General features: G+C 38.8%; 1 protein-coding gene across 1 annotated transcript; it reads left to right on the top strand.

Annotated features, from left to right (window-relative positions):
• Window positions 1-468: 468 nt before the first annotated feature.
• BRDT (bromodomain testis associated) lies at window positions 469-23,491 on the top strand (the record flags this gene model as incomplete). The annotated part of the gene is made up of 17 exons (XM_084266268.1): window positions 469-630; window positions 2,900-3,037; window positions 3,621-3,750; window positions 4,789-4,961; window positions 5,996-6,364; window positions 7,017-7,145; window positions 7,345-7,533; window positions 9,115-9,299; window positions 9,373-9,665; window positions 9,758-9,871; window positions 11,322-11,453; window positions 12,575-12,705; window positions 13,613-13,802; window positions 19,182-19,255; window positions 20,562-20,764; window positions 22,527-22,680; window positions 23,423-23,491. The coding sequence occupies exons 1-17, from the start codon at window positions 556-558 to the stop codon at window positions 23,489-23,491; spliced, it is 2,748 nt and encodes a 915-aa protein (XP_084122394.1). The 5' UTR covers window positions 469-555.
• Window positions 23,492-24,155: the final 664 nt, after the last annotated feature.

Consider the following 24,155-nt stretch of genomic DNA (forward strand, 5'->3'; position numbering starts at 1 on the left):
GGAAGGTAATGCCTAGCTAGTGCTCTGTGCTGAGACTTCGAGTGTGTGCTGTGAAGTTGCTTCTTGGGATGTACCTCTTCAGGAGGGATAGAGGCTGGGCATTTATCCCTAGATTGATAGATGAACCTCAGGGAGGTCTCAGGGGAGATCTTACAGATCTCAACATGCCACCTCTTTAGGCTTTATAAATACAGGCATTTGTAACCAAAGTGACACCTAGTGCACCGGCACATCCAACTATGCAAAGACATAAAGTGTCTTGGTTAAAATGTGAAGGGATACCTGCAAGTACTGTACTGACATGCTACAAATAGAAGTGAATATGTAAACAGAATTAATAGTATTCAATGAAAATATCTAGGTTTTCTTTTTCTTTTTTCCCCAGCTTATGTGTGTCATGAAGATCTCTGAACAAGCATAAAGACAGATTTGCTGAAGATGGCCATTTCAAGCAGATACAGTTCTATTATTATTAACCCTCCTCCACCAGAATACATAAATAACAAAAATAGTGGTTGTCAAACAAACCAACTGCAGTACTTACAGAGGGTGGTCATGAAAGCCATGTGGAGACACAACTTTTCCTGGCCGTTTCATCAGCCTGTAGATGCAGCAGCCCTGAATCTTCCTGTAAGAACCATTTTGGAACTGAAGTATTAGTATGTGAAGTATTGCAGGACTTGTGGATTAATGTCAGTTTAAAAAAGCTTCTTCTGATATAGAAGGTCATGTAAGATTACCTGTGCATATGAACTGCTTTTGTTAATCCAAGTCTGCAAGAAAACTGTTTTCTTTCTGGTTCATACTAAATGAATGCCCAGGCTTTGGGCAACCTTGTGTAGTGGAGGGTGTTCCCGCTCGTGGCAGCAGGGTAGGACTAGATGGGCCTTGAGGTCCCTTCTAACTTGAACTATTCAATGATTCTAAATACTGTATCACTGTTCATTTGCTCTCTGATATGAGGCTCTAGTGAACTGATATTTCTAAGGGATAATAAGGATGCTTAGACAAGCCTCTCTGAGTTTCTGGGTGCTGGTGTTCTGTCTTGCCTTCTTTCTGCCTTCCAGATGGTTTAGCTGTGTTTCTTAACACTGCATGTGATATTTTCTTTTGCCTTTGAGTTTATTTTTAACAGGAGATGGCCAGCCTCTCTCAATATCAAATACTTTGATGGAAAAGCAGATCTGACTTACCTTACAGTAAATATGTAAATCTGGATCTAGTTTGATGCATAGAAGTAATTACATATGGAGTACTTCTTAATTTCAAATAAACTTTGGCATCTTGCTGTAAAGCTTCTAGAGGAACTAAATGTCCCTGCAAAAATAAGGAAGAGAGATATAGTGGTATCTATATATACCACAGTGGTAGAACATTCCTCTAGGAAATAGAAGATCTAATTCTTAAAACCCAAAAGGCAATACAGAACAAGAATTTTTATGTTATAATTAAATTGCAACATATTGAGTGAATATAATGTTTTGTGACAAACTCTCTCAATTCAGGTAACTTTAGACTCCAATTTTGGATCACCTCAGGTCTTTCAGCCAAATGAAAACACTGGTTATTCACACAATGGTATTTCAAATGCCTTGGAAGATACTGCTCTTTGTAGACAAGTGGTAAGGTGGTAAGGTGTTAAATAAAACCGTTTTCTTTGGGTATTTTCCCTTCCCTGGCTTAAGCAATCATGTCTAGTTGCCTCAAATTTCTAAGATTAATTTTACAACATCACTGGTTCTGTTTAGAGCAGACAAAAGCCTTTATTTGCAGCTGCTTCTCAAGACAAACATTTTCCGGTTTGCCCAAAAGCACAAAGTTACTATCTTTGTGTCTTTTTTTACCCTTTTTCCTTCATGTAAGGAACTGTCACTTAAGGTTAATATTAAGGGTCATTCAGTCAGAGTTGTAGGAACACTTGCAGTTGGCCTCAGGCCAGTTCTGCCTCCCTGGATTTCTAAGGCAGCCACTTCTAAAAGTATTTGTAAGTTCAACTGCTGCACTATTACAAGTGAACTGCTGGCTCCATTGTTAGGACAATTAAGGCATTTGCTTTCTTTGCCTTTCTCCTCCAGGTGTCAGAAGATGGCCATTGGACAATACCTATTAGCCCCAATATTTAAAAGTTTTCTGTTATGGTTTGATAAATTCATGGAATTGCACTATCATGTATTTAATTTTTATTTCACAAAACTAGATTGCTAGGACAGCTTTAGAAGGCTCTGAAGTAGTTCTAGCTTCACAATTACAATCTGTATGTGATCTTAGAGGGGACAGTCCTGTTGTGGTTTCCTAAATGCACCAGTGGGGAATTAGTCTCATGCTCCAAACAACAAGCTTCTAGCCTTGCTACATAAACAATCACAACAGTTCACTTCACAGCAGCCTTCAGACATATTGCCACATCTTCACTAGACTGACCCTGAGAGGACAGCCAACAAAAATTCGGGGATGAAGTATTTGATCAGCAACTGTGGAAACTTGGTGGCTTCTCTTTTGTCAAAATCTCTGTCTTCTCTTCCCTGTTCTGTAAACTGGTGTGCTACTTCAGGTAAATGACTGAGATAACAAATGAGAAGTACATATACTTTTCATAAATACTACTATCAGTATACCTTTGGATCCTATTGAAATTAACATTTTGAGGGGGGGCTTTGAACAGTGGGTGCTCTAAGAAAGACCAAGGAGAAAACGTGAAGTGAAGAGCTCCTAAACACTTACTTCTGTGGTGCCCATGACTTCCCCTGTAGAGGAAAGTTTTAATTTAGATAAAATATTCCTTCCAACTTAATGTAATTTTCTCTTGCAGCTTATCTGTCATAACTAATTGTGTATGAATCTTCACATCCTAATATGAAAGGTATTTGTTGCTGTGTGACTAACTCTTTCAAAATCCCAGGATTACTACAGTATTATAAAGAAACCCATGGACTTGAGCACCATTAAAAAGCGTCTTGAACACAATTACTACACAAAAGCTACAGAATGCATTGAAGACTTTAAAACTATGTTCTTGAACTGCTACATATATAACAAGGTATGGAAAACAACCTCTTACCAGCAACCAGTTGCACTGAACAGCGCAAACAATTCTAGAACAAGCAAGTGGCTATTAAAGCCTGCACTAAATTGGTCTGAAAGGTGGGAGGGGGGGGGGGGGAATACTTTAAGATTGACTGGAGCTTTGTAAGAAAAGTCTAGCCTGCTGTTACAAAAACAGCGTGGTCTCTTCTGCACAAGGATCTGCCTGCAAAATCCGTATGTTAGGTGTAGAGCTCAGAACAAGTACACTGTAACTGCTACACAGGTAAGGCTTGCAACCCTGAGTCATGTTCTGCTCCTGAGACAGGGTTAACTGAACTTGAAGTGTGAGCATCACCCTGTGCTTGGAGGTTTGTAGAAAGTAGGACTGTGCAATGGGGCAGTAGGAGACTATTTCAGTAATGAAGCAACTGGTATTAAAGTGAGTAGAGGGGATGGGGAGGGCAAGGACACACAGACCTCTCTGGTACTGGTAGCTTCTTTCAATCTGTTGGAGCAGGATTCTGTAGACTATTTTACAAGGCAGCTTCATTGCTGCAGCCTCTCCTTTATTCTCAATGTCACTGACTATTTTGCAGCCAGGTGATGACATTGTGTTTATGGCCCAAGAACTAGAAAAAGTGTTTATGCAGAAAATAAGCCAAATGCCACCAGAGGAAAGACTGGTGATTCTCAACAAAGGCAAGAGGAAAGAAAAGAATCCAGAAGGTAAGGCTTATATGTTGGATTGTAAACACATTAAACAAGCAAAAGGTGGAAACGGGGAATCCTCTGTAACTTACCACATCTCAGTCCTAGAGCAGTTGGTGTTCTCTGCTCAAAGCACAGCAAGCAAGTAACAGTATAGCTGTAAGGCTTTAGCAGACTTAGAGCAGCCATAATGTTTTTATAGGTACTCACTAAACTTCCTGCTCTCTGCTAATGAAATGTGTTTACAAGAGGGAGAAAAAAGAACAAGCAACTTCATCAGTGGTGTAACAGCACAGCATCACAAATTTCTGGTAAAATGCAATGCTTCTGCCCACAAAAAGGGTTATTCAGTGAAGACATCTCAAACAGCAAGTACCTGAAGCAATACTAGGAAGCCTAATTGCAAGAGGCCAGATGATCCTGAAGACTGGAGGATAGCCAATGTCACTCCAGTCTTCATAAAGGGCAAGAAGGAGGATCTGAGTAACTACAGGCCAGTCAGTCTCACCTCTGTCCCTAGAAAGGTAATGGAACAACTTGTTTTGGATGCCATTTCCAAGCAATTGGAAGAAAAGAAGGTTATGAGGAGTAGTCAGCATGGATTCACCAAGGGGAGATGTGCTTGACCAATCTTGTAGCCGCCTGTGATGTCATAACTGGCTGGGTTGATGGGAGGGAGAGGTGGATGTCATTTGCCTCATTTACCTTGACTTCAGCAAGGTGTTTGCTACTGTCTCCCATGAGATCCAGATGGCAAAGCTGAGAAAGAATGGGATAGGTAAGTGGACAGTGAGGTGGGTCTTAGTAGTGTCTTTCATCTTACCTCCGAGGTTTATCTGCAGCTTCCTTAAAACTAAGTATGTATAGCTTGGTACAATACTCTAGCTGAGGTACTAATGGTGGCGAGCAGAGGAGGGTACCAATGTTGTTAAATGTCTTGATGCTCTTTGCAGTTTTGTATAGTTTGGGTGTGGAAGTGTGGTTCTGTTGACAAGTGTTCAATTAACTGAAACATTTAAGACCTAACTTTAAAACTGTCTGTTGTAAAATGACCAGAAATGAAGCAGCCCAACCGTGGGACTTCAAATGAACAAAGCACAACGCAGGACCAAGCTGGAAGGCAAGTGCAGCCTCCAGCGACGAGTCGAGAGCCACAGCAGGTTACACCAGCTCCTTCGTCTGCAGCTCAGCTGACTGCTCTCATGCCAGATGCAGTCCCTATCAAAAAAGTAAGTTTCCTCAAATAACTTTTTCTGAAAGAAAGGTATTGAAATTGCTCCTTCAGGCACTAACAGTGAAACCATGGGGGCTGTGCTTATTGTAATATCTTTTCAAAACTTCTATTGTGATAAAAGATACTAAGAGATGTCTATTAAATCTTCTAGGTCCCTGCTAAATAACTGGGCCAGTACTAATTCTAGCAACTAAGCAGAAATTAGGTGGTTGTTTGGTAAACTTTTTTTTATAAATGTGGTTTTAAATCTTGTTTTTAAGAAACAAAATTAACTTTAAGACAGTCGTTCTTGAAGTGTACTACTGTACATCTGCAGGCTGTTGTTTTCTGAGATGTAGATAATGGTTTGCAAATCAAATTCTTGATTACCTAAAAATAGCATGTATGCTTTACCTGTACTAGCCTAGAAGGTGTTTGTAGCTCACAAAGGCAAATCCTTGTTAACTGCAGTCTGAATTGTAAGTGAACATCTGACATTTTTATCAGATAAACACTCTTGTATTAACTTAGATCTGGCTTTGTTTTCCACATGTGCCAGGCTCTTCCACAGTGTATATTTACACTTTACTGAAGAGTCTGAACACTGACAAAGTGCACACTGTATTGCTTCCAAATCAAATACTGCCCAGGTTAAAGAAAAATAGAAATAGACCTCGTACATAACCCCCTGAACCAGGTTTAAAAAGACTTGGGGTAACTTTTTTTCCCTTTCCATGGCAGTGCTCTTGTGGTGTCTCCCATAAACTCCAGCTTCTTGAAATCTTCTCAAATGACTAAACACTGATCGCAATCTGACCTGCAGTACCCCTTCTCCTTTCCTTTACTTGTAAGATTTACCTTGGTGTGCTGATCTTGTAGTACCCCTAAATTTTACAGTCTAAACTTGTTTAAGTGCCACATTCTGCTTTGACTTCAATAGCTGTAAAACTTCTGACACCTCAGAATTTTTTTTTGTGTAGTCCAAAAGCTGATTGTTCTCTCGCTGGTTTAGACACCTAGATTTTAGACTGTAAAATTTTGTTTCCCTAGGAAAAAAAAGGTGTGAAAAGGAAGGCTGACACTACAACTCCTACTTCAACATTCACAGCGAGCATTGAATCTTCTGCAGTACTTAATGAAAGAAAAACTGTTAAAGCATGCAGAGGTGAAAATGAATGTATGATACCAAACAAGCTTCTGAAGAGATCCTTGCCAGATTCTCAAAAGTCACCTGAAATTCCTAAAAAGATTCAGTTGTCAGAACAACTGAAACACTGTAATGAAATACTTAAAGAAATGTTTTCAAAGAAACATGCAGCATACGCATGGCCTTTCTTAAAACCTGTAGATGTTACATCTTTCTCAGTTGGTGAGAACCAAGGGATCACCAAGTGTCCTACAGACCTGAGAACCATTAAAGTAAGTACATTTCAGAGGGCAATACATTATTTGTGTGCTTGCTTGAATAACTTGTGTAGTGAATGGATGTTAATAGGGTTAGCGGAACAGTTGTGGTGAAAGCTGCTTCTCCTTTGACAGAAATAATGGGCACAGGAACACTTTTCTCCTTCAACAAACTAAGGCACAGCTCGCTGAAGGAGTCTCTCATTGTGACTGTGCATAGTGACTAATCTACTTATCTTGAAAAATGGCTTACACAGTATATATTTCCCAATTTCTGGCCCATAACTTTGATTCAAACCATTATGGAATAGGCTTTGTATAAATATCATGCTTAGAAACAAAAATAAATGCTGTGTATGTGACCAAATAGGCACCTGTGTGGTGTCTTGACCTAGTGCTCGAACTAGTACTACGAAGTCCTTAGAGCCATTACAGTTAGCAAATCTGTTTAAAAGATTAAAATCTTTTACTTTGCTAGAGGGACATATTGAAATGAGAAACAGATTTTTCTATAATGGTTCTTAGAATATTTAGTGTCTTGATTAAAGCTGAACCTGATACTGGATGCAAAAATCCTTGTTCTTCCTCTTTTTTTTTTTTCTGCGAGTTCATGGTGATGCTCTCTAATTTTAAGCCCTAAATGTGTATTTATTTTCCTCTTCTCTAGAAGAAAATGGATAATTTTGAATATAGAAATATACAAGACTTTGCTACCGATGTTAGACTGATGTTCATGAACTGCTACAAACACAATTCTCCAGATAGTGAAATAGTTGCCATGGCAAGAAAACTCCAGGTGAGTTATCACTTATGTCAAATGTGAAAAAGAGCAGGACTATGAGATTCCTTTGGGGTCATCTCATACCTTAATGTAGTAGTTACTAGTTACCAACTACTACGTTGCTGTGTAGTTCTAGAAAACAAGTGACTTCATATTGCTTCCAGAATTCTGACATGCCCTGATATGTCTGCTGTTCCCAAACCTAACTCTTTAGGATGTTTTTGAGATGCGTTTTGCCAGAATTCCTGATGAACCTTTTGCAAGCATTCCTCTACCACATCCTGCAAGAGAAATGACAGAAGGTTATTCCAGTGAGAGCACTAGTGATGACTCTTCAGAAGAAAACTCATCTGAAGACTCTGAACAGGAGACAATAGTGCACCTTACAAAGCTTCAGAAGCAAGTAAGCATCAGTATTCAATGTGCATGGCTTGGCCTCTCTGATAGTGCCGCTTGCAACTGTCCACTCAATGGCTTAGCACCAAGAATCAGTATTTAAAAGATTCTACAGTCATCTATTTTTCTTAACACGTAACTCTAATCCTGTTTGGAAGCATCTCCAAAGGATAAGTGAATATAATTCAGCAAATACAAACTGGTTCTGGTGAATCACTGTTCTACTATGCCTGCCTACCATTTCTTCAGATGATTCTCAAATTTTAAAAACCAAAACTTGTGGTATGATGAGAGCATCCAGACACTCCACGCATAGCTTAGCAACATTCTTCTCACAGTGGCATTTCTGTCACATGGTCGAAGAGCTCTGTTCTTAAGCTCAGTCTCCTTAGAGCCACTCAAAATAAATAATTAACTTCTGTTTGGGAAAGCTCAGGACGAAATTTTACTTGATAAAAAGAATCTCAAGATAATGTGAAGCATGGCTTTGCTCACCAGCTAAGAGTGGAATGGGTCTTGCTTTTGCTTGTTCATAATGCTCTAACCTGCTGCTGTGTGTATAAACTATGGGGGAAATTAGCATTTGCTCTGCTAGTCACTACTGTTTAGTTTTCAGTATTTGTCAAAGTGTATACATCACCAATTTAGGAGTATAGGTGTGAGGACAACCAGAAATCTACAAGGCAGCAGTAGTACAATGTGCAGTATTTCAGTGTGTTTGATTTCTAATTCTCAGTGTCTGTATATGTTCCTTCTACTACCTACGAGTTAAGGTAAGTGGGCTCAACGATGTGATCAGAGTAGGCAAAGCAAGGGCCTGTGAGCTGCCCTGGATGTTCTTTCCCAGTGCCACTGCCAGTGAGTTTTGGTGTATTTGGCACTGTCAGAGCGTGCAGCTGACAGTTCTGCTCTGTTGCTCCAGGAATGGTTTCTCCTTATTTAACCATGAATTATTTGGGAGCAAAAGAGCCCTCTGTGTCTGCTCTCCTGGGGCCACTGCTGGCCAAAGGGCTGTTGCCCCTCCCAGTGCTGCCCCTGGCATAGTGAGCTGGGGCCTGGCTGCTTGGGCATGACCTCTAATTCTTAAGTCGTTTAAACAAACTGGTGTTCCTCTGAAGCTGTTGTTCTATCCCAACAGCTTTAGAGGAACTGAGCTAGCTGGTTTATATCCTGGTTTATGGGTTGAAGATGCACAAGTCCAGTCCCGCTACCCTAATTCAGTAACACTGTAGAGGTCTAACCTAACAAGCAAGGCATTTACATGCTTCCTGAATGCTTGGAATTCAGGAGAGGCTGCTGAATACCCTGCAGTGACTCTTGCCTTTTTTTACATTCACAGGATGCTAGAAAACATGCTGTTAGGAATGCCTACATAGAATACATAGCCTTACATGTTGAATCCTATGTGTATAGTCTACGACTAATCTATAATACAGGAAGATGCTTGGAAAATAAATCTCACTTGGAAAGCAAATATCTTACTAATATCCAGTCAGCTGCCATAAGTCTCCTGTGATACTTAGGTCCAGTTTTTTGTTCCTCCTACATTGCCTAATCTTATCAGCTTTATCTTTTTTTTGCTTTCTAGCTTAAAGCTGTTTACCAGCAGTTCCGGGCTCTGAGCAGAGCACTCTTACCTAAACTGAAAAAGAAAAAAGGGAAAACTAACAAGAAGAAAAGTAAGAACAAGGAAAAAGTGAACTTAAAGAGCCTGATCCAGAAGAAGAAAAATCTAAAACACAAGAAATCCAAGAAAAAGCTGTCTATAAACATGTAAGTGTGGGGGACTTGTGTGGGTGTGAAATTATTTTAAACTGCTGTTACTGTGGTGTGCTTTCTCTTGCAGTCAATCAAAGAAAACCATGCAGCAGGTCTTGTTGGCACATAAGTCGGAAGATGTAGATGGTGCCAAGACTATGAATTATGATGAAAAACGGCAGTTGAGTTTGGACATAAATAAACTCCCTGGTGATAAGCTTGGGAAAGTAGTCCATATAATACAGTCAAGAGAACCTTCTCTGAGGAACTCTAACCCTGAGGAGATAGAAATAGACTTTGAAACTTTAAAGGCTTCAACGCTCATAGAACTAAGGGAGTATGTGGCAACCTGTTTGAGGAAGAAACCGAAAAAGCAGCAGGGTACGTGGCATAAATGATGCTTTAAAAAAACAAACCCACGTAATGACCTAGATTTTGTTTTGCTGCAATATTAACTTCTGTTTCACATACAGCTAAAAAAACAACAAAGTCAAAAGAGCAGCTTAATTCTGAGAGGAAACAAGAGCTAGAGAAGAGACTACTGGATGTCAAGGTTCAACTAAACCCGAAGAAGGAGAACTTCAAATGTAATATGACTCTTATTCATTTGCTACAGAAATAACTTGGTGGCATTTGCCCCTTGGGCTTAGGTAGTAACAGTTGAGTTTTTTAGCCTCCCATTGGTAGCCTTAAGATTCTTTCTGTGAATGAGCTGGAGCCACAGCAGCAAACTTGTTCAATTACTTCTGTTTAAACATCTCTCGCACCCAATCCTTTATTACAGAAGGCAACAGCTTAAGGGACTGGGATTGCCTCCCTTATGCTGATGTGGAAATATGGCAGAGGGATGAGGAATAGTGTCCCACAGTCTATGTATTTGTTTGCAATTCACTTCCTTTAGGTCGGATTCTTGAATAACAAACTTGTTAACGTGCAGCCTCACTAATGCCGCCATGCCAGCTTCTGCCTCAGTGACAGGTGTGCTGTGATGCCTCAGTCTTAAGGAAGTGCTTTAGGAGAGCCAATTCAGTTTTTGGGGCAGTAATGTGTTTCAATACCGAAACCAGAAACTCAGTACATACCTGAGCATATCCACATCCACTGGTGGTTCCCATCAGGGTCTGAGAACAGATCAGTCTAGCTGATGCTGCTGTTAGAGGTCAAGCTGTTCCTCATTAAACTAGGGAGTGATGTTGTTACACTCTATTGGGTATCTATTAAGCTGCTATGTAAAACCAGCTAGCTGAAATGATAGAAACAGCCCTGCAAAATGCAGGCTTGCACCCAGCATTAGTTCAGACAACATTCTTCCTGTCTGGAATGCATGATGGCTTGAAAACATCCTAAAAGAAAAGCTTAACAAAGAAACTGAAATAAATTGTGAAGGATATCTTGGGGGATGGGGAAGGCCAGGGACTACCTAGGGCTGGTATTTAGCTTGTTTACAAGGAAGAGCTTAAATTGAGCTTAACAAACTTGTGTCAGGGGAAATGGGTAGCTTCTCATATTCAAAGTTTCCATCAGAGCAACACGTTCTGAAAAAGCTTTATGACTATAAACTGAATTAAGTCAACCATGCAGGTGCAAAACAGTCAGATGACAGGGAGCTGGCAAAAGATGGCAATTCTGGAGTATGTATGGCTTGGGAAAGATAAAGACAAGGGTTACCTATAGATAAGGTCCTCAGCTTGCAAGCCTGGCAGCAGCAACAAGCAGAGAAATGGGCTCGTAACAGCAGGAAAATGCTTTAGGGAAAAGTCTTTGAACTGCATCTTAAGACAGTTCAGTCTTTTAACCTACTTAGGATTTTAAGTTGTGTGTTTATAGTCTCTCCCTAGTTATTATATTCAACTAGCTTGCAGCTGGTAAATCTCTCTCCTCTATAAAGGTCTCAAATCAGTGCGAAATGGTTAGCAGGCAAGAAAATAGAAGATTAAATTATAGGTCTATTTCTCTCATATCAAGGCTGATTCTAGTTGTCTATATGAAGACAATTCCACTGCAGGTTATTGTAAATGCTTTCTTTTTCCCCTGCAGCTGAAAAGAACACTGAATCTGGTATTGGACCAAGTAGACTGAGCGACAGCAGCACCAGCAGCAGCTCCTCAGACTCTGGCAGCAGTACCAGTAGTGGTTCCAGCTCCTCAGATAGCAGCGACTCTGAACCAGGTCAGAAACCTTCCTTTTGCATTTGCATAGGGAAAATATCTGCCTTCTCAGTTAGCATCTACTGTTTTGGATGCTTACCAAGGATTTCAGTCACCCTCGTTGGTTTGTTCCATGTCAAAGACTTCATTCTGGTGCTATTGAATGAGTCTTAATACTGAGTTTGTAGATTTATAAAAAACAAACTCACCACAAAAAAAAAAAACCACCTCTGTAAAAACCACTCAGCTTATCAGTGGGAAAACATGAGACTAAGATCAGCTAGCAAGTGGTCTGTGTACCTGGAGACTTGACTACTAGGTTACAGCTTACTCTTGTGGTTTTGACTCTTTTTTCAAAGTGTGATTTAACTTTTTTCATCTGCTGATTGGGAGCGTGAAAGGAGCCTTACCTTGTGGGTAAAGCTTCATCCTTAATCTGAGGGACAAAAGTGCCAATAGTAATGACTATAGAGCCAGTCTACTTTGTGCTTCAGCTGTATCAAGCTTGTCCAAGGGATGTTACAGTGCTGAAGCATTAGGATATCAGAATGATGTTTCTCTCTGTACAGGGAACTCTTTAGTTTTCTAAAACAGAATAGGTCTGCCAAACTGTATGTCTACAATGTAAATATCTGTATCAGGTAACCACATAAGGTGAAATGAATGCTCAACCCTTTCTGGCGTGGGGAAGAAAGCACACTGAAGTCATTGACCTTGATCCTGCAGGAATATTTGTGGGTTTTTACTCTCCAGGAGAAGTTCTCTAAACACATCAAGCTGAAGTCCAAAGTATTGAACGTAAACCTCACAGCAAAAGGAACACTTTTGGCTCTCTAGGTACAAATACAACTTCTATGTTATATATGAGTAATGAAACATATCTGAATGACTGTTCTTTCTATTTTTCCACACACCTCTCCCCTCCTCCTCTGCCTCCCCTGCTGTATTTACAGAGACCGACTCAAAACAGACTGGAGGCAGAAAGACCTCTCCAACTTCTAAGGAAAAGCCTAAGGTAAACTGACTGGAATGGATATGATGTTCCTGTCCTAAACAACAATAATTGATACATACAGTGGTACTAGAAATGACACAAGTTTATCAGATGTAATTCATATGGCTTGAATGCTACTTGCTCTGTAGAGAATCTGCAGAAGATTTTATATGGAGATGTAAAATCTGCTATTAAAAGTAGCTCATCTATCTGTATAAAACTGATGTGGTGGGAACTCCTGAGGCTTTGTCTTACAATCACTGTGGTAATGCCACATTGGGTAAAGGGAAAAGAAGAAAGGGAGAATGTTCCACAAACCCCACAAAAAAGGAAAAACCTTTCCAACATTATATTTGAGGATAGAATTGACCTAATAAACAATGCAAACCCCACTTAAATATTCTTTATGTATGAATAATATCACTTCTACACCTGAAAATAAATACATTGTACATTGTACAATTTTCTGGATACTTTATATTACTTAATACTATGAGAATATCATAAGCAACAACAGTTTTTATTTATAAATTACTTTTCAGTGCTCCTAAGATAGAATTGTTCTATTGCTGTATATAAAGTGGGTGTTAATTCTTGTCAGGGTAAGCTGCCTTTCACAATTTCCCTTGAAGCACCAGAGAGAGACACATCAGATTTCAAAGCAAGACCCCAGCAAATGCTTCATTCTTCTTACAATAGACTTGCTTTCACTTAAAATGTTTAACTGGATACAGGAAACTAGGCTGCAAATTTATTATTCAGCTGCTTTATACATTTTTATAAGCAAAGATTGAGGGGAGGAATTATGCAACACTCTTTGTTTAGAAGTGCAGCCACTCCAGAGACAGTAACAGCAATAAATTTGAGAAAACAGGGTACAAGAATTAAGCTTCAGCTGAGTCAGTTGTACAAGCCCTGAAGTGACTTTGAGTAACAGCAAACATACTTCAAAGCCTCACATTATGTTCTGTTCTGGTGGATTTTTCTCAATCTGCCAGACCAGGGCTGGGCACTTCATGGGTTTTTGTCATCTAAACCTTTAGAAAATGCTAGATTAGTTTTACAATACAAAGATTACTGAATCCTACAAACAGTGGAAATAAGGCAGTGGTGGAGAAAGGGGATCAAATGCTGTAAAAATTAAGTATTGGCTGTATTAACCTAATGCAATATTTTCCTTCTTTTAGAGTCTACCATTGTATTTACAAAGGACATCCTGCAGTGCTGTTCTGAAAGCACAGCCTGCATCTCTTAAGAGTAGCTTGCAAAATCGTGGATCATCTGAAAAGCAGCCACCACCTCCCAATGTGTCCCAGAAGCTTCAGCCTTTACAGAACAGACCACTTAAAATAGAAGAAAATGCCCAGACTCCCTCAGGTAAAATCTTCATGGCAAGAGTCATGTTTGCTGAGAAAAGAAGGGGTGGCAGAACTAACATTTGTGTTGACCAGTAAGGTTATCTTGGGGTTTTGGAGGTTAACAAGTAGGTAATAAGTTTTTGCACATTCTAGATTACAAAGATCATGATGTGAATAAAAGTATAGCAACACTTGAGGGCTGAGTAGGGTTTCATATTATTGGGGCACTTGTGATAGAGCAGAATAGTGTTAAAATAGGGAGATGCATTTATGCATCCCTCTCAAAAATGATACCTCAAGGAACCTAGTTACAGGAAGTGCTGAACACCTTAAGGCTTAAGTCCATCACCACCACTCAAGTTCACATCTGAAATCCTTATCTGCTGAGTTTAAGCCTTGGTGCCATAGGCCCTCTGAATCAATTGCTATTGTCTAGAGATATCAGACATTAAGTTGCTTAGAAACATGCTCCAAGGAGCTATTCTTTTCCCTTCCTCACTTCACAAAATCTAACAACTTCAGACACTTCAGAGTTTTCAGTAAAAGACAGCTTGAGCTGATAGCTGATTAACTAAGAAATCAATTAAAAACTAATTAAAACTGTGCAGCTAGGATAGAAATCTTCATATCCAGTTAATCCACAGTTCTAAACAGTGACCTAATTTTGAAATTTAGGACTGCACTTTGCATGCTAGGGGATATCACACAGTACTTCTTTCTCAGGTATCATCTCAACTGTATCTACTCTGCATGGTGCTCCAGGCCAGCAAACTCCTCGGAGTACTCCAAGGACAAATCAGTGTTCTGTCATGCAGTGCACACATACTCTTCCAGAGGTGAATACATCCTTCTCTTCCAAGTATTCATTTCAAATAATTCTATAGCATGTTCTTGTTCCTTTAAGATCTAATATAATAGTCTAGGCTTGAATTTGACGCAGTGAAGGCCACTTTTTGTGTGTGTTATAACAAAACAGTTCTCTAAACTCCTACTAAGGAGATCAAGTTCATTAGTATACTATAAAGCTTATTCTTTATTTCTTTTCAGTTTTATAGCTTAAACTTCAGTATTCATTGCACACTTGGAGGTTAACTGGAAACCTACAGTTTCACAAATGAGATGGGGAGCTAACAGCACATGTTCCTGTTTTCTCCTCGATCCTGTTTTCAAACTCGATCGTATTCTGAGGATTCTACAGGGTCACCTGGAAAAATGTTGCTTTTTCTTCCTGTTCCGAAAGCCACAAAAACTGGGGTTATAGATGAGGTTCTGAAAGATACAGGAACTGTTGGTTTCTTAATATTTTCTTGGAGAGTATCCTGGTTAGAAGGGTCTCTGCATTACAAAGGAAGCTATTGATGTTACCACAGTAGTATAATTTCTTCTGCTTTAAGATGTTAAACAACACAGTTTCCAACATAGGTGCTTTAGACAGGTTTTAAGAGCTTTTATTTTCTGAAAGAGATAGAAACTACCTCTTGAGTCTATGTGCACAAAACCACATCTTGCCAGAAAGGGAAAAAAGCAACCTGCCATTTCCCAGTTGTGTCCCCTGTCCAGGATAGCAAGTAGTAGTTTTTTGACTCAGGGCTGTGCAGCACCTCCCCCAGCTCAAGGAGAGTGGTGCATGACCATGCACAGAAAAACTACCACTGAACTGATGTAATCAGCTGACCCTCACCCTGATCCATAAGTTAGACTGCAGCAACTGGCTTTACAACAAAAGCCAACTTCTCTTATGTTGCACAACATTAAGGGTTAAAGAGCTTGTACTAGTTTCTCATTCTACCCACTCCATCACTCAGCGTCTCTGAGCAGTTCATGTTCTAAATCCAAAGTGTTAATATAAGAACTTGCTTTGGCTACCATAACATGAATGAAATCTCATCCTTCCCTGGTGTTCACACAAGTTATTGCTCTAATCTTCTAAATCTTTAATCCTACTGCTGTATAATGAGAATCCACATGTTTAGCACTTCAGAACATACTTTTAAGTCAAACTTCTCTTCTAGGTATCCAACACAACCTCCCAGGTTGATAGTGCTGGTGGGAGTAAACAAGCTGAGGAAACAATACGTCTTGACAAATCAAATAAACATCAAAACAAGGCCCATGAGAGACCTGCCAAGTCGATATCCATAAGCCAGGAACAAAGTATGTATTGTCATAATAAAAACTAACTGGTATAAGGGATGCAAAGTTAATGTACATAAACATGGTCTGAAGAAATAAAATGCTGAACAACTGTACGTTAATCAGTTTGCAGAATACCAGAGTGCAGCTTTCCCCTGCTTTTTCTTTTAGCTTTGCTTCTTTTTGAAAAAGCAGATGCTTGGCTCTTGGTTTTGTGTTAAAACATGTAAAGTAAATCACTTTTTGGTTTAAGACCTTATCCCTGGTACTGAATCCAAAAAGCTAAGTCACCCAGTCTTTCAGAAAGTCTGAGAGAACTTCAATCTGCCGAACTGCCCTGGACTTTTGGCTGTCTTCTGCCAGAGCTTCATGGAGCACTTTTTCCCAGGGCATTTCATTTTGAATAGCATCCTCCAGCTCTTGGTGACAAAGATCTGACAGTAAAGCACTCTCAACTAGGCTTTCACCATGGAACAAACTTGCAATCATTACAAGAACACAGCTTCCCTGAAAGCTGTGTTCCATATAGAGGTACATCAGACATACCACATACCAAAGAATTCTGAGCTGGACACAGACCATCCATCCTGCAAGCTTAGTGGTATCAGACTTATCATTCTTCCTTTACTCTTTCATCTCTCTACCTCTATGGGCTGGGGAGGGGGGAAGGTTCTGAAAACCTGATGAAATCAAATGGCGTAGCCTTCTCACTGAACTCGTTCATTGTTGCCGAAGACTAATGCTGGGTACTTGAGCTGTATTAAGGAAACTCTAAAAATGGAAATTTAATTCTCAAAATTGTCCTGTTTTGTATTTTCATTGTATTAACACACCCATACATAATGTACTTGACCCCTTTTGTTTAGACTGGTAGCAGCTTGGGTTGGATTAAAGCTGATGATCACTTAGAAAGTACTGAGGTTGCCTAAAATGTGGATTCTTGTCCTGCATACTGCATGAGTGTAACTATCAACATCTTAATATGTTAAAGGGCTGGAAAAACAAGCATGAATAAATTTACTCAGTATAATACTTATAGGAAAGAAGAATAGCAAAAACTCTTGGGAAAGCTTGTTCCATTCCATGATTAATTGGTTACTGCTTCATCATTATTCCCCTTAACTTTCTATTGCTAATGCTATTTAATTCTTACTATTTCTATCTTCTCTCTTTTTAAGGGACAGTTCTAGAGGAGCCCCTGTGTTTTAATATGGGAACTATTCAGTAATGAGACTGCCTTTGAGTACACTTGGACTTCGGTATTATATTGCGTGGCAGAGCTTTTAACACTGTTCAGAGAGTGAAGCTACCTGCCCCCTTCCCTAATACAATGGTATTTGGCTGTTCCTATAATGGTACATGCCCCAAGTGTGCTCAGAGTTGTCTTAGCCATGGCACTCTTAACTCCTGCGGAAAACTGGAAAACACAGGAGAATACAGGATTTGGGCTTTTTTAAACAACCACAAAAACTTTCTTTGTTTAGAACTGTTGTAGGGCCTACATTTTATTGACAGAAGAGGTAGAGAGAGCTCACTACTGTATGCATCTGTTTAGATCAAACCCAAGGAACATATTTTAAACTGTATGCTTAGACCCACCTGTTGCATTTTGTAGAGAATCCCACAGTCTCAGGCATTTTTACCTGTATCTCTGAAACAAGAACTCTTGATCTTACATGTGGCACCTGTGATGGCATGGGTGCAGGCTTCATGTATCACTAAATTCAGTGGTGGCTTGTTAAGAAGCTTACCTTATGAATTCAGTAACAACAAGCTTCCCTTCAGTGTAAAAAGCAACATCTCGGTGAGGTGGTCTGCTAAGACTGCCATTGCTATAAGCAGCAAGATGCATATTTTGAAGCCTGTGGCTGCAAGTACTTTTGGGAGTGCCTCTTATTCTTGTGTTATTTCTAGAGTTTTAAGACAGACGTGACTATAAATTTAAATTCACTTTGTTTGTTCCACAATTTGGAACCCTCTTTAGCAGACTTGAGAGATTTTAGTGGTCTTCGGCCAATTTTATTCTGTTGCTCTCCTATTCACTTGCAATTATATTGTCTCAGAGGCAATGTATTGGGGCAGAGGGGAAAGGCCAGGTGCTGTTCCTGACTTTTGGAGGCTATGAGCTCTGTCTAAAAACCCCTTTTATGTGACAAACTAGCTGAGGGCTTGAAACTCTGTCTTCAGCATTCGAGAATCAACCATCTAAAAACTTCATCCTTTACGTTAAAAAAAAAAAGTAAAGTTTCTTAATTAACACTTATTTTAAAATGTGTACTGAAACATCTCAAACTGCAGTAGAGATGCTGAATGACAGAAAAGGTGTTGTTTAATTCTACATAAAATACTAGCTTTTTCAAAGTACAGTCTTCATCCCAGAAGGCCTTAAAATGTTAATATAATAATGTATAAGATTCTTTTTTTAAAAAAAAAAAAAAAAAAACAACAACCCATACCCTACAATACATGGGGGTTTTTAACCATGCAGTATCCTGGCTGTTTCCTAGTATTACAAAAGTGTATTTTAAGTTTTACCATAATCACTGTAGGGAAATGTCTGTTCAGGCATATAGAAACTTTTTTGAAGCCTTTAAAAGTTTTTGGGGAAAAGCAATTTTCACATAAAAGAGGACAGGTCTCTACAGTAATGCAACATATCAGAACTTTTAATCTGAAATTAGTATTGTCAAAATAGCACTTCTACTTGGCCTGTGTAAGCACTGTTTTTTTTTTCCCTTGTAAGTAATAAAGACGCAATGGCATGAACTATTCCTACATCCTGTAGGCTACTGGAAGTGTTGTGATAAATTCTTACAGACTGACTTTTTTTATATAAAAAAAAGGAGGAAGAAGGCTGGAGAGCTTTAGGTAAAATGAGTTTATACAATGAACGTATTTTTAAATAATGCAGGTACTAAAATCTAGGGGGTTTGGCTGGGGAGGGGAGAGGAGGTGAGCAACTGGCAAGATACTAACTTTTTGGATATTCTGATGGGATGTTTTCTACAATTAACCAATTTTCATCTGTAGTTGAGCTTAACCATTCCTTTCCTTGCCCCAAACTGGAGACCAGTGGCCAAGTTCAACTTAAGCTTAGGAAATATTTGGGAGCATTTCTGTCCTTCTGAACTAAATAATAGTAGTAAAAAGCTGCAGTGTAAATTCTTAAATCAATATAGTGACTAAATTTTCCTGTTTAAATTTGAGGAAGCATAGTCTATAAAACCAATGTGAGTTAAAAAAATGTGTTTTATTCTTCCATCAGGTCGTTGTACACCTAACAATAAACCTAATGGTAAAAATATCCCAGAGACAAAATCCAAAATTCTTCCAACGGAGGTAAGTGTTGCTCAAGTCCTATTTGATAAGAGCTTGAATATAATTAGTGATCCTAATAAGTTCTGTATCCTTGAATCTTCTCTGAACATCTGATGTTTACAATTCAAACATTTAGTGTTTGATAGGTCTTGAGCATTGTTACAACCCATACAGATTTAGCTCAGTTCTATTGCTTTAAAAAAAACCCCAAACCACACAACAATGAAAATGTATCTGGGCTCTAGTTATTTTATAAAGTAAATAAGATTAAGTTTAAAATAACATATCCGTGTTGCTACTAAAAAGATGACTTATCTCACCTAGTTTTAGCATTTAAATTATTAGTGTTCCTAATGTGCAAGCTATTAGTATGTTTTTCCTTGCTGATCTAGTAAGAAAAATTAGTAATGTGGAATGTAGTCTTGGGTACGATTGAAAAAATGTGTTTGGAAAGAGAACAGTGCACGTAATGATACTGTAACACTTGGGAAATAATCTGAAGGTGTTTATGAAAGTTCAGCAAAATATTTCCTGGTATACACTAGGTTATCTTAAATAGAGGAACAAAATCATTTTCTTGTCTATTATTTAAATTCTTCTGTGTTAATCAGCTATTGAAAACATCAAATCAAATTTACTGGTCTATATAATTGAGCATGTCCGTCTCTGGACCTAAAAAGTTTGTATATAGTTTATGGAATTGAAGTATTCCTAGGATTTTTCTTTAGACTCTTAGCTTTTATAAATCTCTTCACTAATTTATTGGATTCAGTTCCAAAAATATGTATTTTCTTCATAAACACGTGACCTTCTACTAGAAGTAGTAGTACTTAAGAATACTGGTTTTATGCTGGTTTATGCTGTGAAGAAAAGGGGGGATGGGGTGGTGAGAAAGTACACGTATTTAAAACAAACAAAAACCACAAGCCTCATAGAAAACTATTGTTATATAAGGATTATATATAGAAACGATAGGGATGGTCTCTGTATTAAAATAGTCAATGCACCTTGCATAAGCTGAGTCTTGTGAATTCATGTTTCCTGGAATTAAAAAATGGAGAGGACTGGGTAAGAATAGCTACAAATGCAGAAATTCTTTAGTGATATGGTAAAAATTGTTGAAGTTGATGAGAAAACACATTGAAGTCGCCTTGGATTTCTCTACTTGTACTAATGGTCTGCCAAAGTAAGGGTACTTGCTTGTAGATATTCACAGAAAGGTCCAGTCCAAACAATGTTGTGTTAATAAAAAGAACTAAGCAGATAATGGATGATCAATAGCTCTATTTTTTCCTCTTCTATGTTTTTCTAATAACTCTAACTGCAGAATACAGGGTTCAAGAATACAGATTCCTGGGCCGGCTTATGTAAAATGATGACGCCTCCAGCTCCAATAAAAGCATCTACAGAGAGCTTCACGCAGTTCAGGAACGCGGCGCTGAAGAGGAAGCATGAGCAAATGCAGGAGTTAAAAAGGCCTCTGGTGCAAGCTGAGAGGGAACTGCAAAAGCCTCCTCAAGAAAAAGAGAGGTTTGTAACCCCATATGTTTTAAATACTTTGTTTTCTGCTTCATTCATGTACAGGACCTAAAATCTAGATAGTTAAAGAATTCTGTAGTCTTTCATTTCTAAGAAAAAATTTCAGCCTCAGGCCACCTAATTGATATGATATGTGCTTCCCATCACAGGTAAAGAATCAGGCATGAAGAATAAAAGTCAGTTTTATAAACTGATACTACTATTGTTTAAAGTTGAACAATAAGTATGGTTGGAATGGGCGCTGTTACAGCTGAAGAACATACTTGGCTAGTGATGGTAACTGCACTGAGGCACTGGTATGATGTTCTACATTCACCCGCAGGATACCCTCTCAAAAAATAAATTTACCAATGCAGGTCTGCCATTCAGTGATGTTTGGCCAGGAACTTCATTGAACCTGCTGCATACCTGAGTATGAAAAATCAGGAGCTTTGGAATTACTAAAGACCTTAGGCATGCATTGCCTGCTCTCTACAAACATGGTGCTGGGTGGCTTAGTTATTCAGGGACAAGTGGTTTGCCATGAAGTAATGGTCTGGTGTCAAATGAAGGGGAGACCTGCACCACTTCAAGCACAACTGCACATCCAAAATGCACAGAGTGTTTTTCTCCCTTGAAAATTTGTATTATTTCATCAAAGAAACTTCTCTGACATTCTGTGTGTGTGTGTCCTGGGACACTCAATTCTTTTGGTCATGACCAGTATTCACACCTATTCCCAGTACTTTGGTTTCCTGTATCTACAGCCAGAAAACTCTCCATCTTATTGCTATCCTAAGGAGAAGCAGTCTTCAAGTACTTGGTGTTAACATAGCTAAAGGAGTTCCAGTGTGCACCACTTCAGGCAGCAGAATTCTTTGCATTGCTGTAGAAAAACATATTCCATAAGCCACCACTGTAGTATTCTTCCCTGGTTGTTTGCAGCCAGTGTTTTAGTGAGTGCCCACAGATGTATCCCAGTCTGAAGTCTATTATTATGCTGAGTGGGTTGAGTGACTGCCTACTAATTACTGCATTGCAGTAATATCTTAGATTGCTGATTGCCACCTTTTTGAAACTCTCTTCTGTAGCATTTCCTCCTTCAGTAGTTTGGGGTTTTTTGCCTCTGACCCTGTGAAAGATAACTCTGAGCCACTTGTAAATTCTTCTGCTCATCACTGGCTGCACTATAATAGGTTGTTTAATCGGTGTGTATCTTTTTAACAAACAGAGCATTTGTGAGACTCACAGCACACTGCTTGTTCAGAACTATAGCAAACAGTCCAGACATCTTCAGCTCCTACAGCTTTCTATGAGGAAGAAACCAGGCACACAGTTCTATGGAATAACTTGACAGATCTGTAATGTTATAGACACTTGACTGAAGACAGTGAAATCTACCTCAAATAAGTAGTTGGATGTGAAGAAGGTAGAAGCAAAATATTAAGAGACCAGAAAGCAATAGAAAATTAAGTGTGTATCTGTCAGAGAAGGTGCATGTAAGTTTTGTGTAGCATTTATATAAATCTTGTGTGCATAAAGACTGTAAATGTAACCCAGGAAACCTTACCCAAGTACAACACAACGTTTCCATGCACATGTCTGTCTCTTGTGAAGAGAAATTTCTCGAAATCAATCAAAAAAGAACCACAGCTTGAGTGCCGTGCACTGACTTCAATTATTTGCAGAACTGTGTTCTGGTGCAAAGGCTTGTTATGAAGAAAAAGAATAAACAGCTTTTATCCTGTACTGATTTATTCTTCTGTCTTTGAAGGGGGCATGAAGGCACAGCATTGGATGCTACGGCTGAGACAGACTGTAAGCCCCAAAATAAAAGCAAGAAACTGCCTGAAGCTCAACAATGTACTCTTGTTCAAGACCGTAACTTGGCTAGAAAAATGGAACAAGAACGCAGGAAGAGAGAAGCAGTAAGTTGCTGACTCTTGCCAGCTGATTTTGTTTCAACTTCAGTAGAGAATATAAAAAATGTTAGTTCGTGTCCTTATTTTAAAGGACCTAAACAACTGAAAGCAACAGAGCTATGCTACCTGAAGAGGTAGTCCAGAAAATGAAACAAGAAATTCAAAGTAGATCTTGAAATGACATAATATGGCAAATTATCTGCTTGGTCCTACTAATGCTATAAGAATAGAGTAATTGTAAAATAAATTTTAAAGAGGAGTCCCTGCCCTCTGAATAATTTCAAACCCCAAGTCTTGTAAGCTCTCTATCCCCTATAATGTATTCCATGTCAACTTTAGTGCTAGTCGTACTGTCCTGGTTTGAAATAGCAAAACTGATCCTTTTTATAATTAACTCAATTGGTTCGCTGGTGTAGGTAATGAATGTTTTTTTAATTTCTACCTTTTTAAGATTAAACATTTTTTTTTAAAAATTCATAATATTGTACGACAGAATGCAAGAACTGCAGTATGAGATCATGCCAGGTTCAGACAAGGTCTACTGAAGCTTTCATCCTGTTCCGCTCTTTTTAGAGCGAGCTTAAGCAAAATGCACACTCAAGCTTGAGTAATAGAGGAAGCATATGTGACTTTGGGAAGCAGCTATGTAGGGCTTTTATCTCCTTAAATCTTTAATAAATATCTGACCTGCCTAGTATTCATTACTGTCCAACTGCTCTGAAAAATACGCTCATTCGCTTTCTTGCAGATGGCTTCTACAATTGATATGTATCTGCAGAGTGACATTATGGCATCTTTTGAAGAGTATCTTGACTGAAGGCTGTAGGTAGTACAGAGCTGAACTTCAGCACCACTACGAACTGCGCAACTTCAATGCGGTAGTTACAAACTTAAATGTTCAGACCACTTTAAAGAGCATGGAAGCTCCTCTAAAATGCTTGATATTAAAAGTTTGTTTGTTGACACTTTACTCATTACAAGATCTTTCTGCTGCCTTTTTTATGATATATGTAATCTAGTCTGCTACACCATGGACAGTTGTTCTTTTGATTCCAGTTTTATGTTGTGTATATATATGAGAAAGTACCAGCTTCTTGGGTTTTTTATATTTTTTTAATATTTTGTGTCAGAAACACTTGAGAATGCTATACTGATCATAGCCAAATTCTTGTTTTACTGTATGAAGTCACAGTACACTAGCTATGTGCCCATAGAAACTACTTTGAACCAAAGTTTTGTCAATTATGTCCCTACTACTAAGATAGTCACCTTACTATGACACGCTTGTACAGAATCTGGACTGTGACAAAAGACTTCAATAATAGTGATAATTTCTAAAAGGTGAGTACCATTACTTACAATCATAAAGAAAAAAAAAGGCAATCCAGCACAGTATTTCCTGGAATTCCGTAATTTCAGCAGAAAATCCCGTATATTTGAATGTCTTTCAAGGCCCAGACATGTTGATCTTCTGTTTAATG

Source organism: Gallinula chloropus (genome assembly GCF_964237585.1).
Source record: "Gallinula chloropus genome assembly, chromosome: 6".
Lineage (NCBI taxonomy): Eukaryota > Metazoa > Chordata > Aves > Gruiformes > Rallidae > Gallinula > Gallinula chloropus.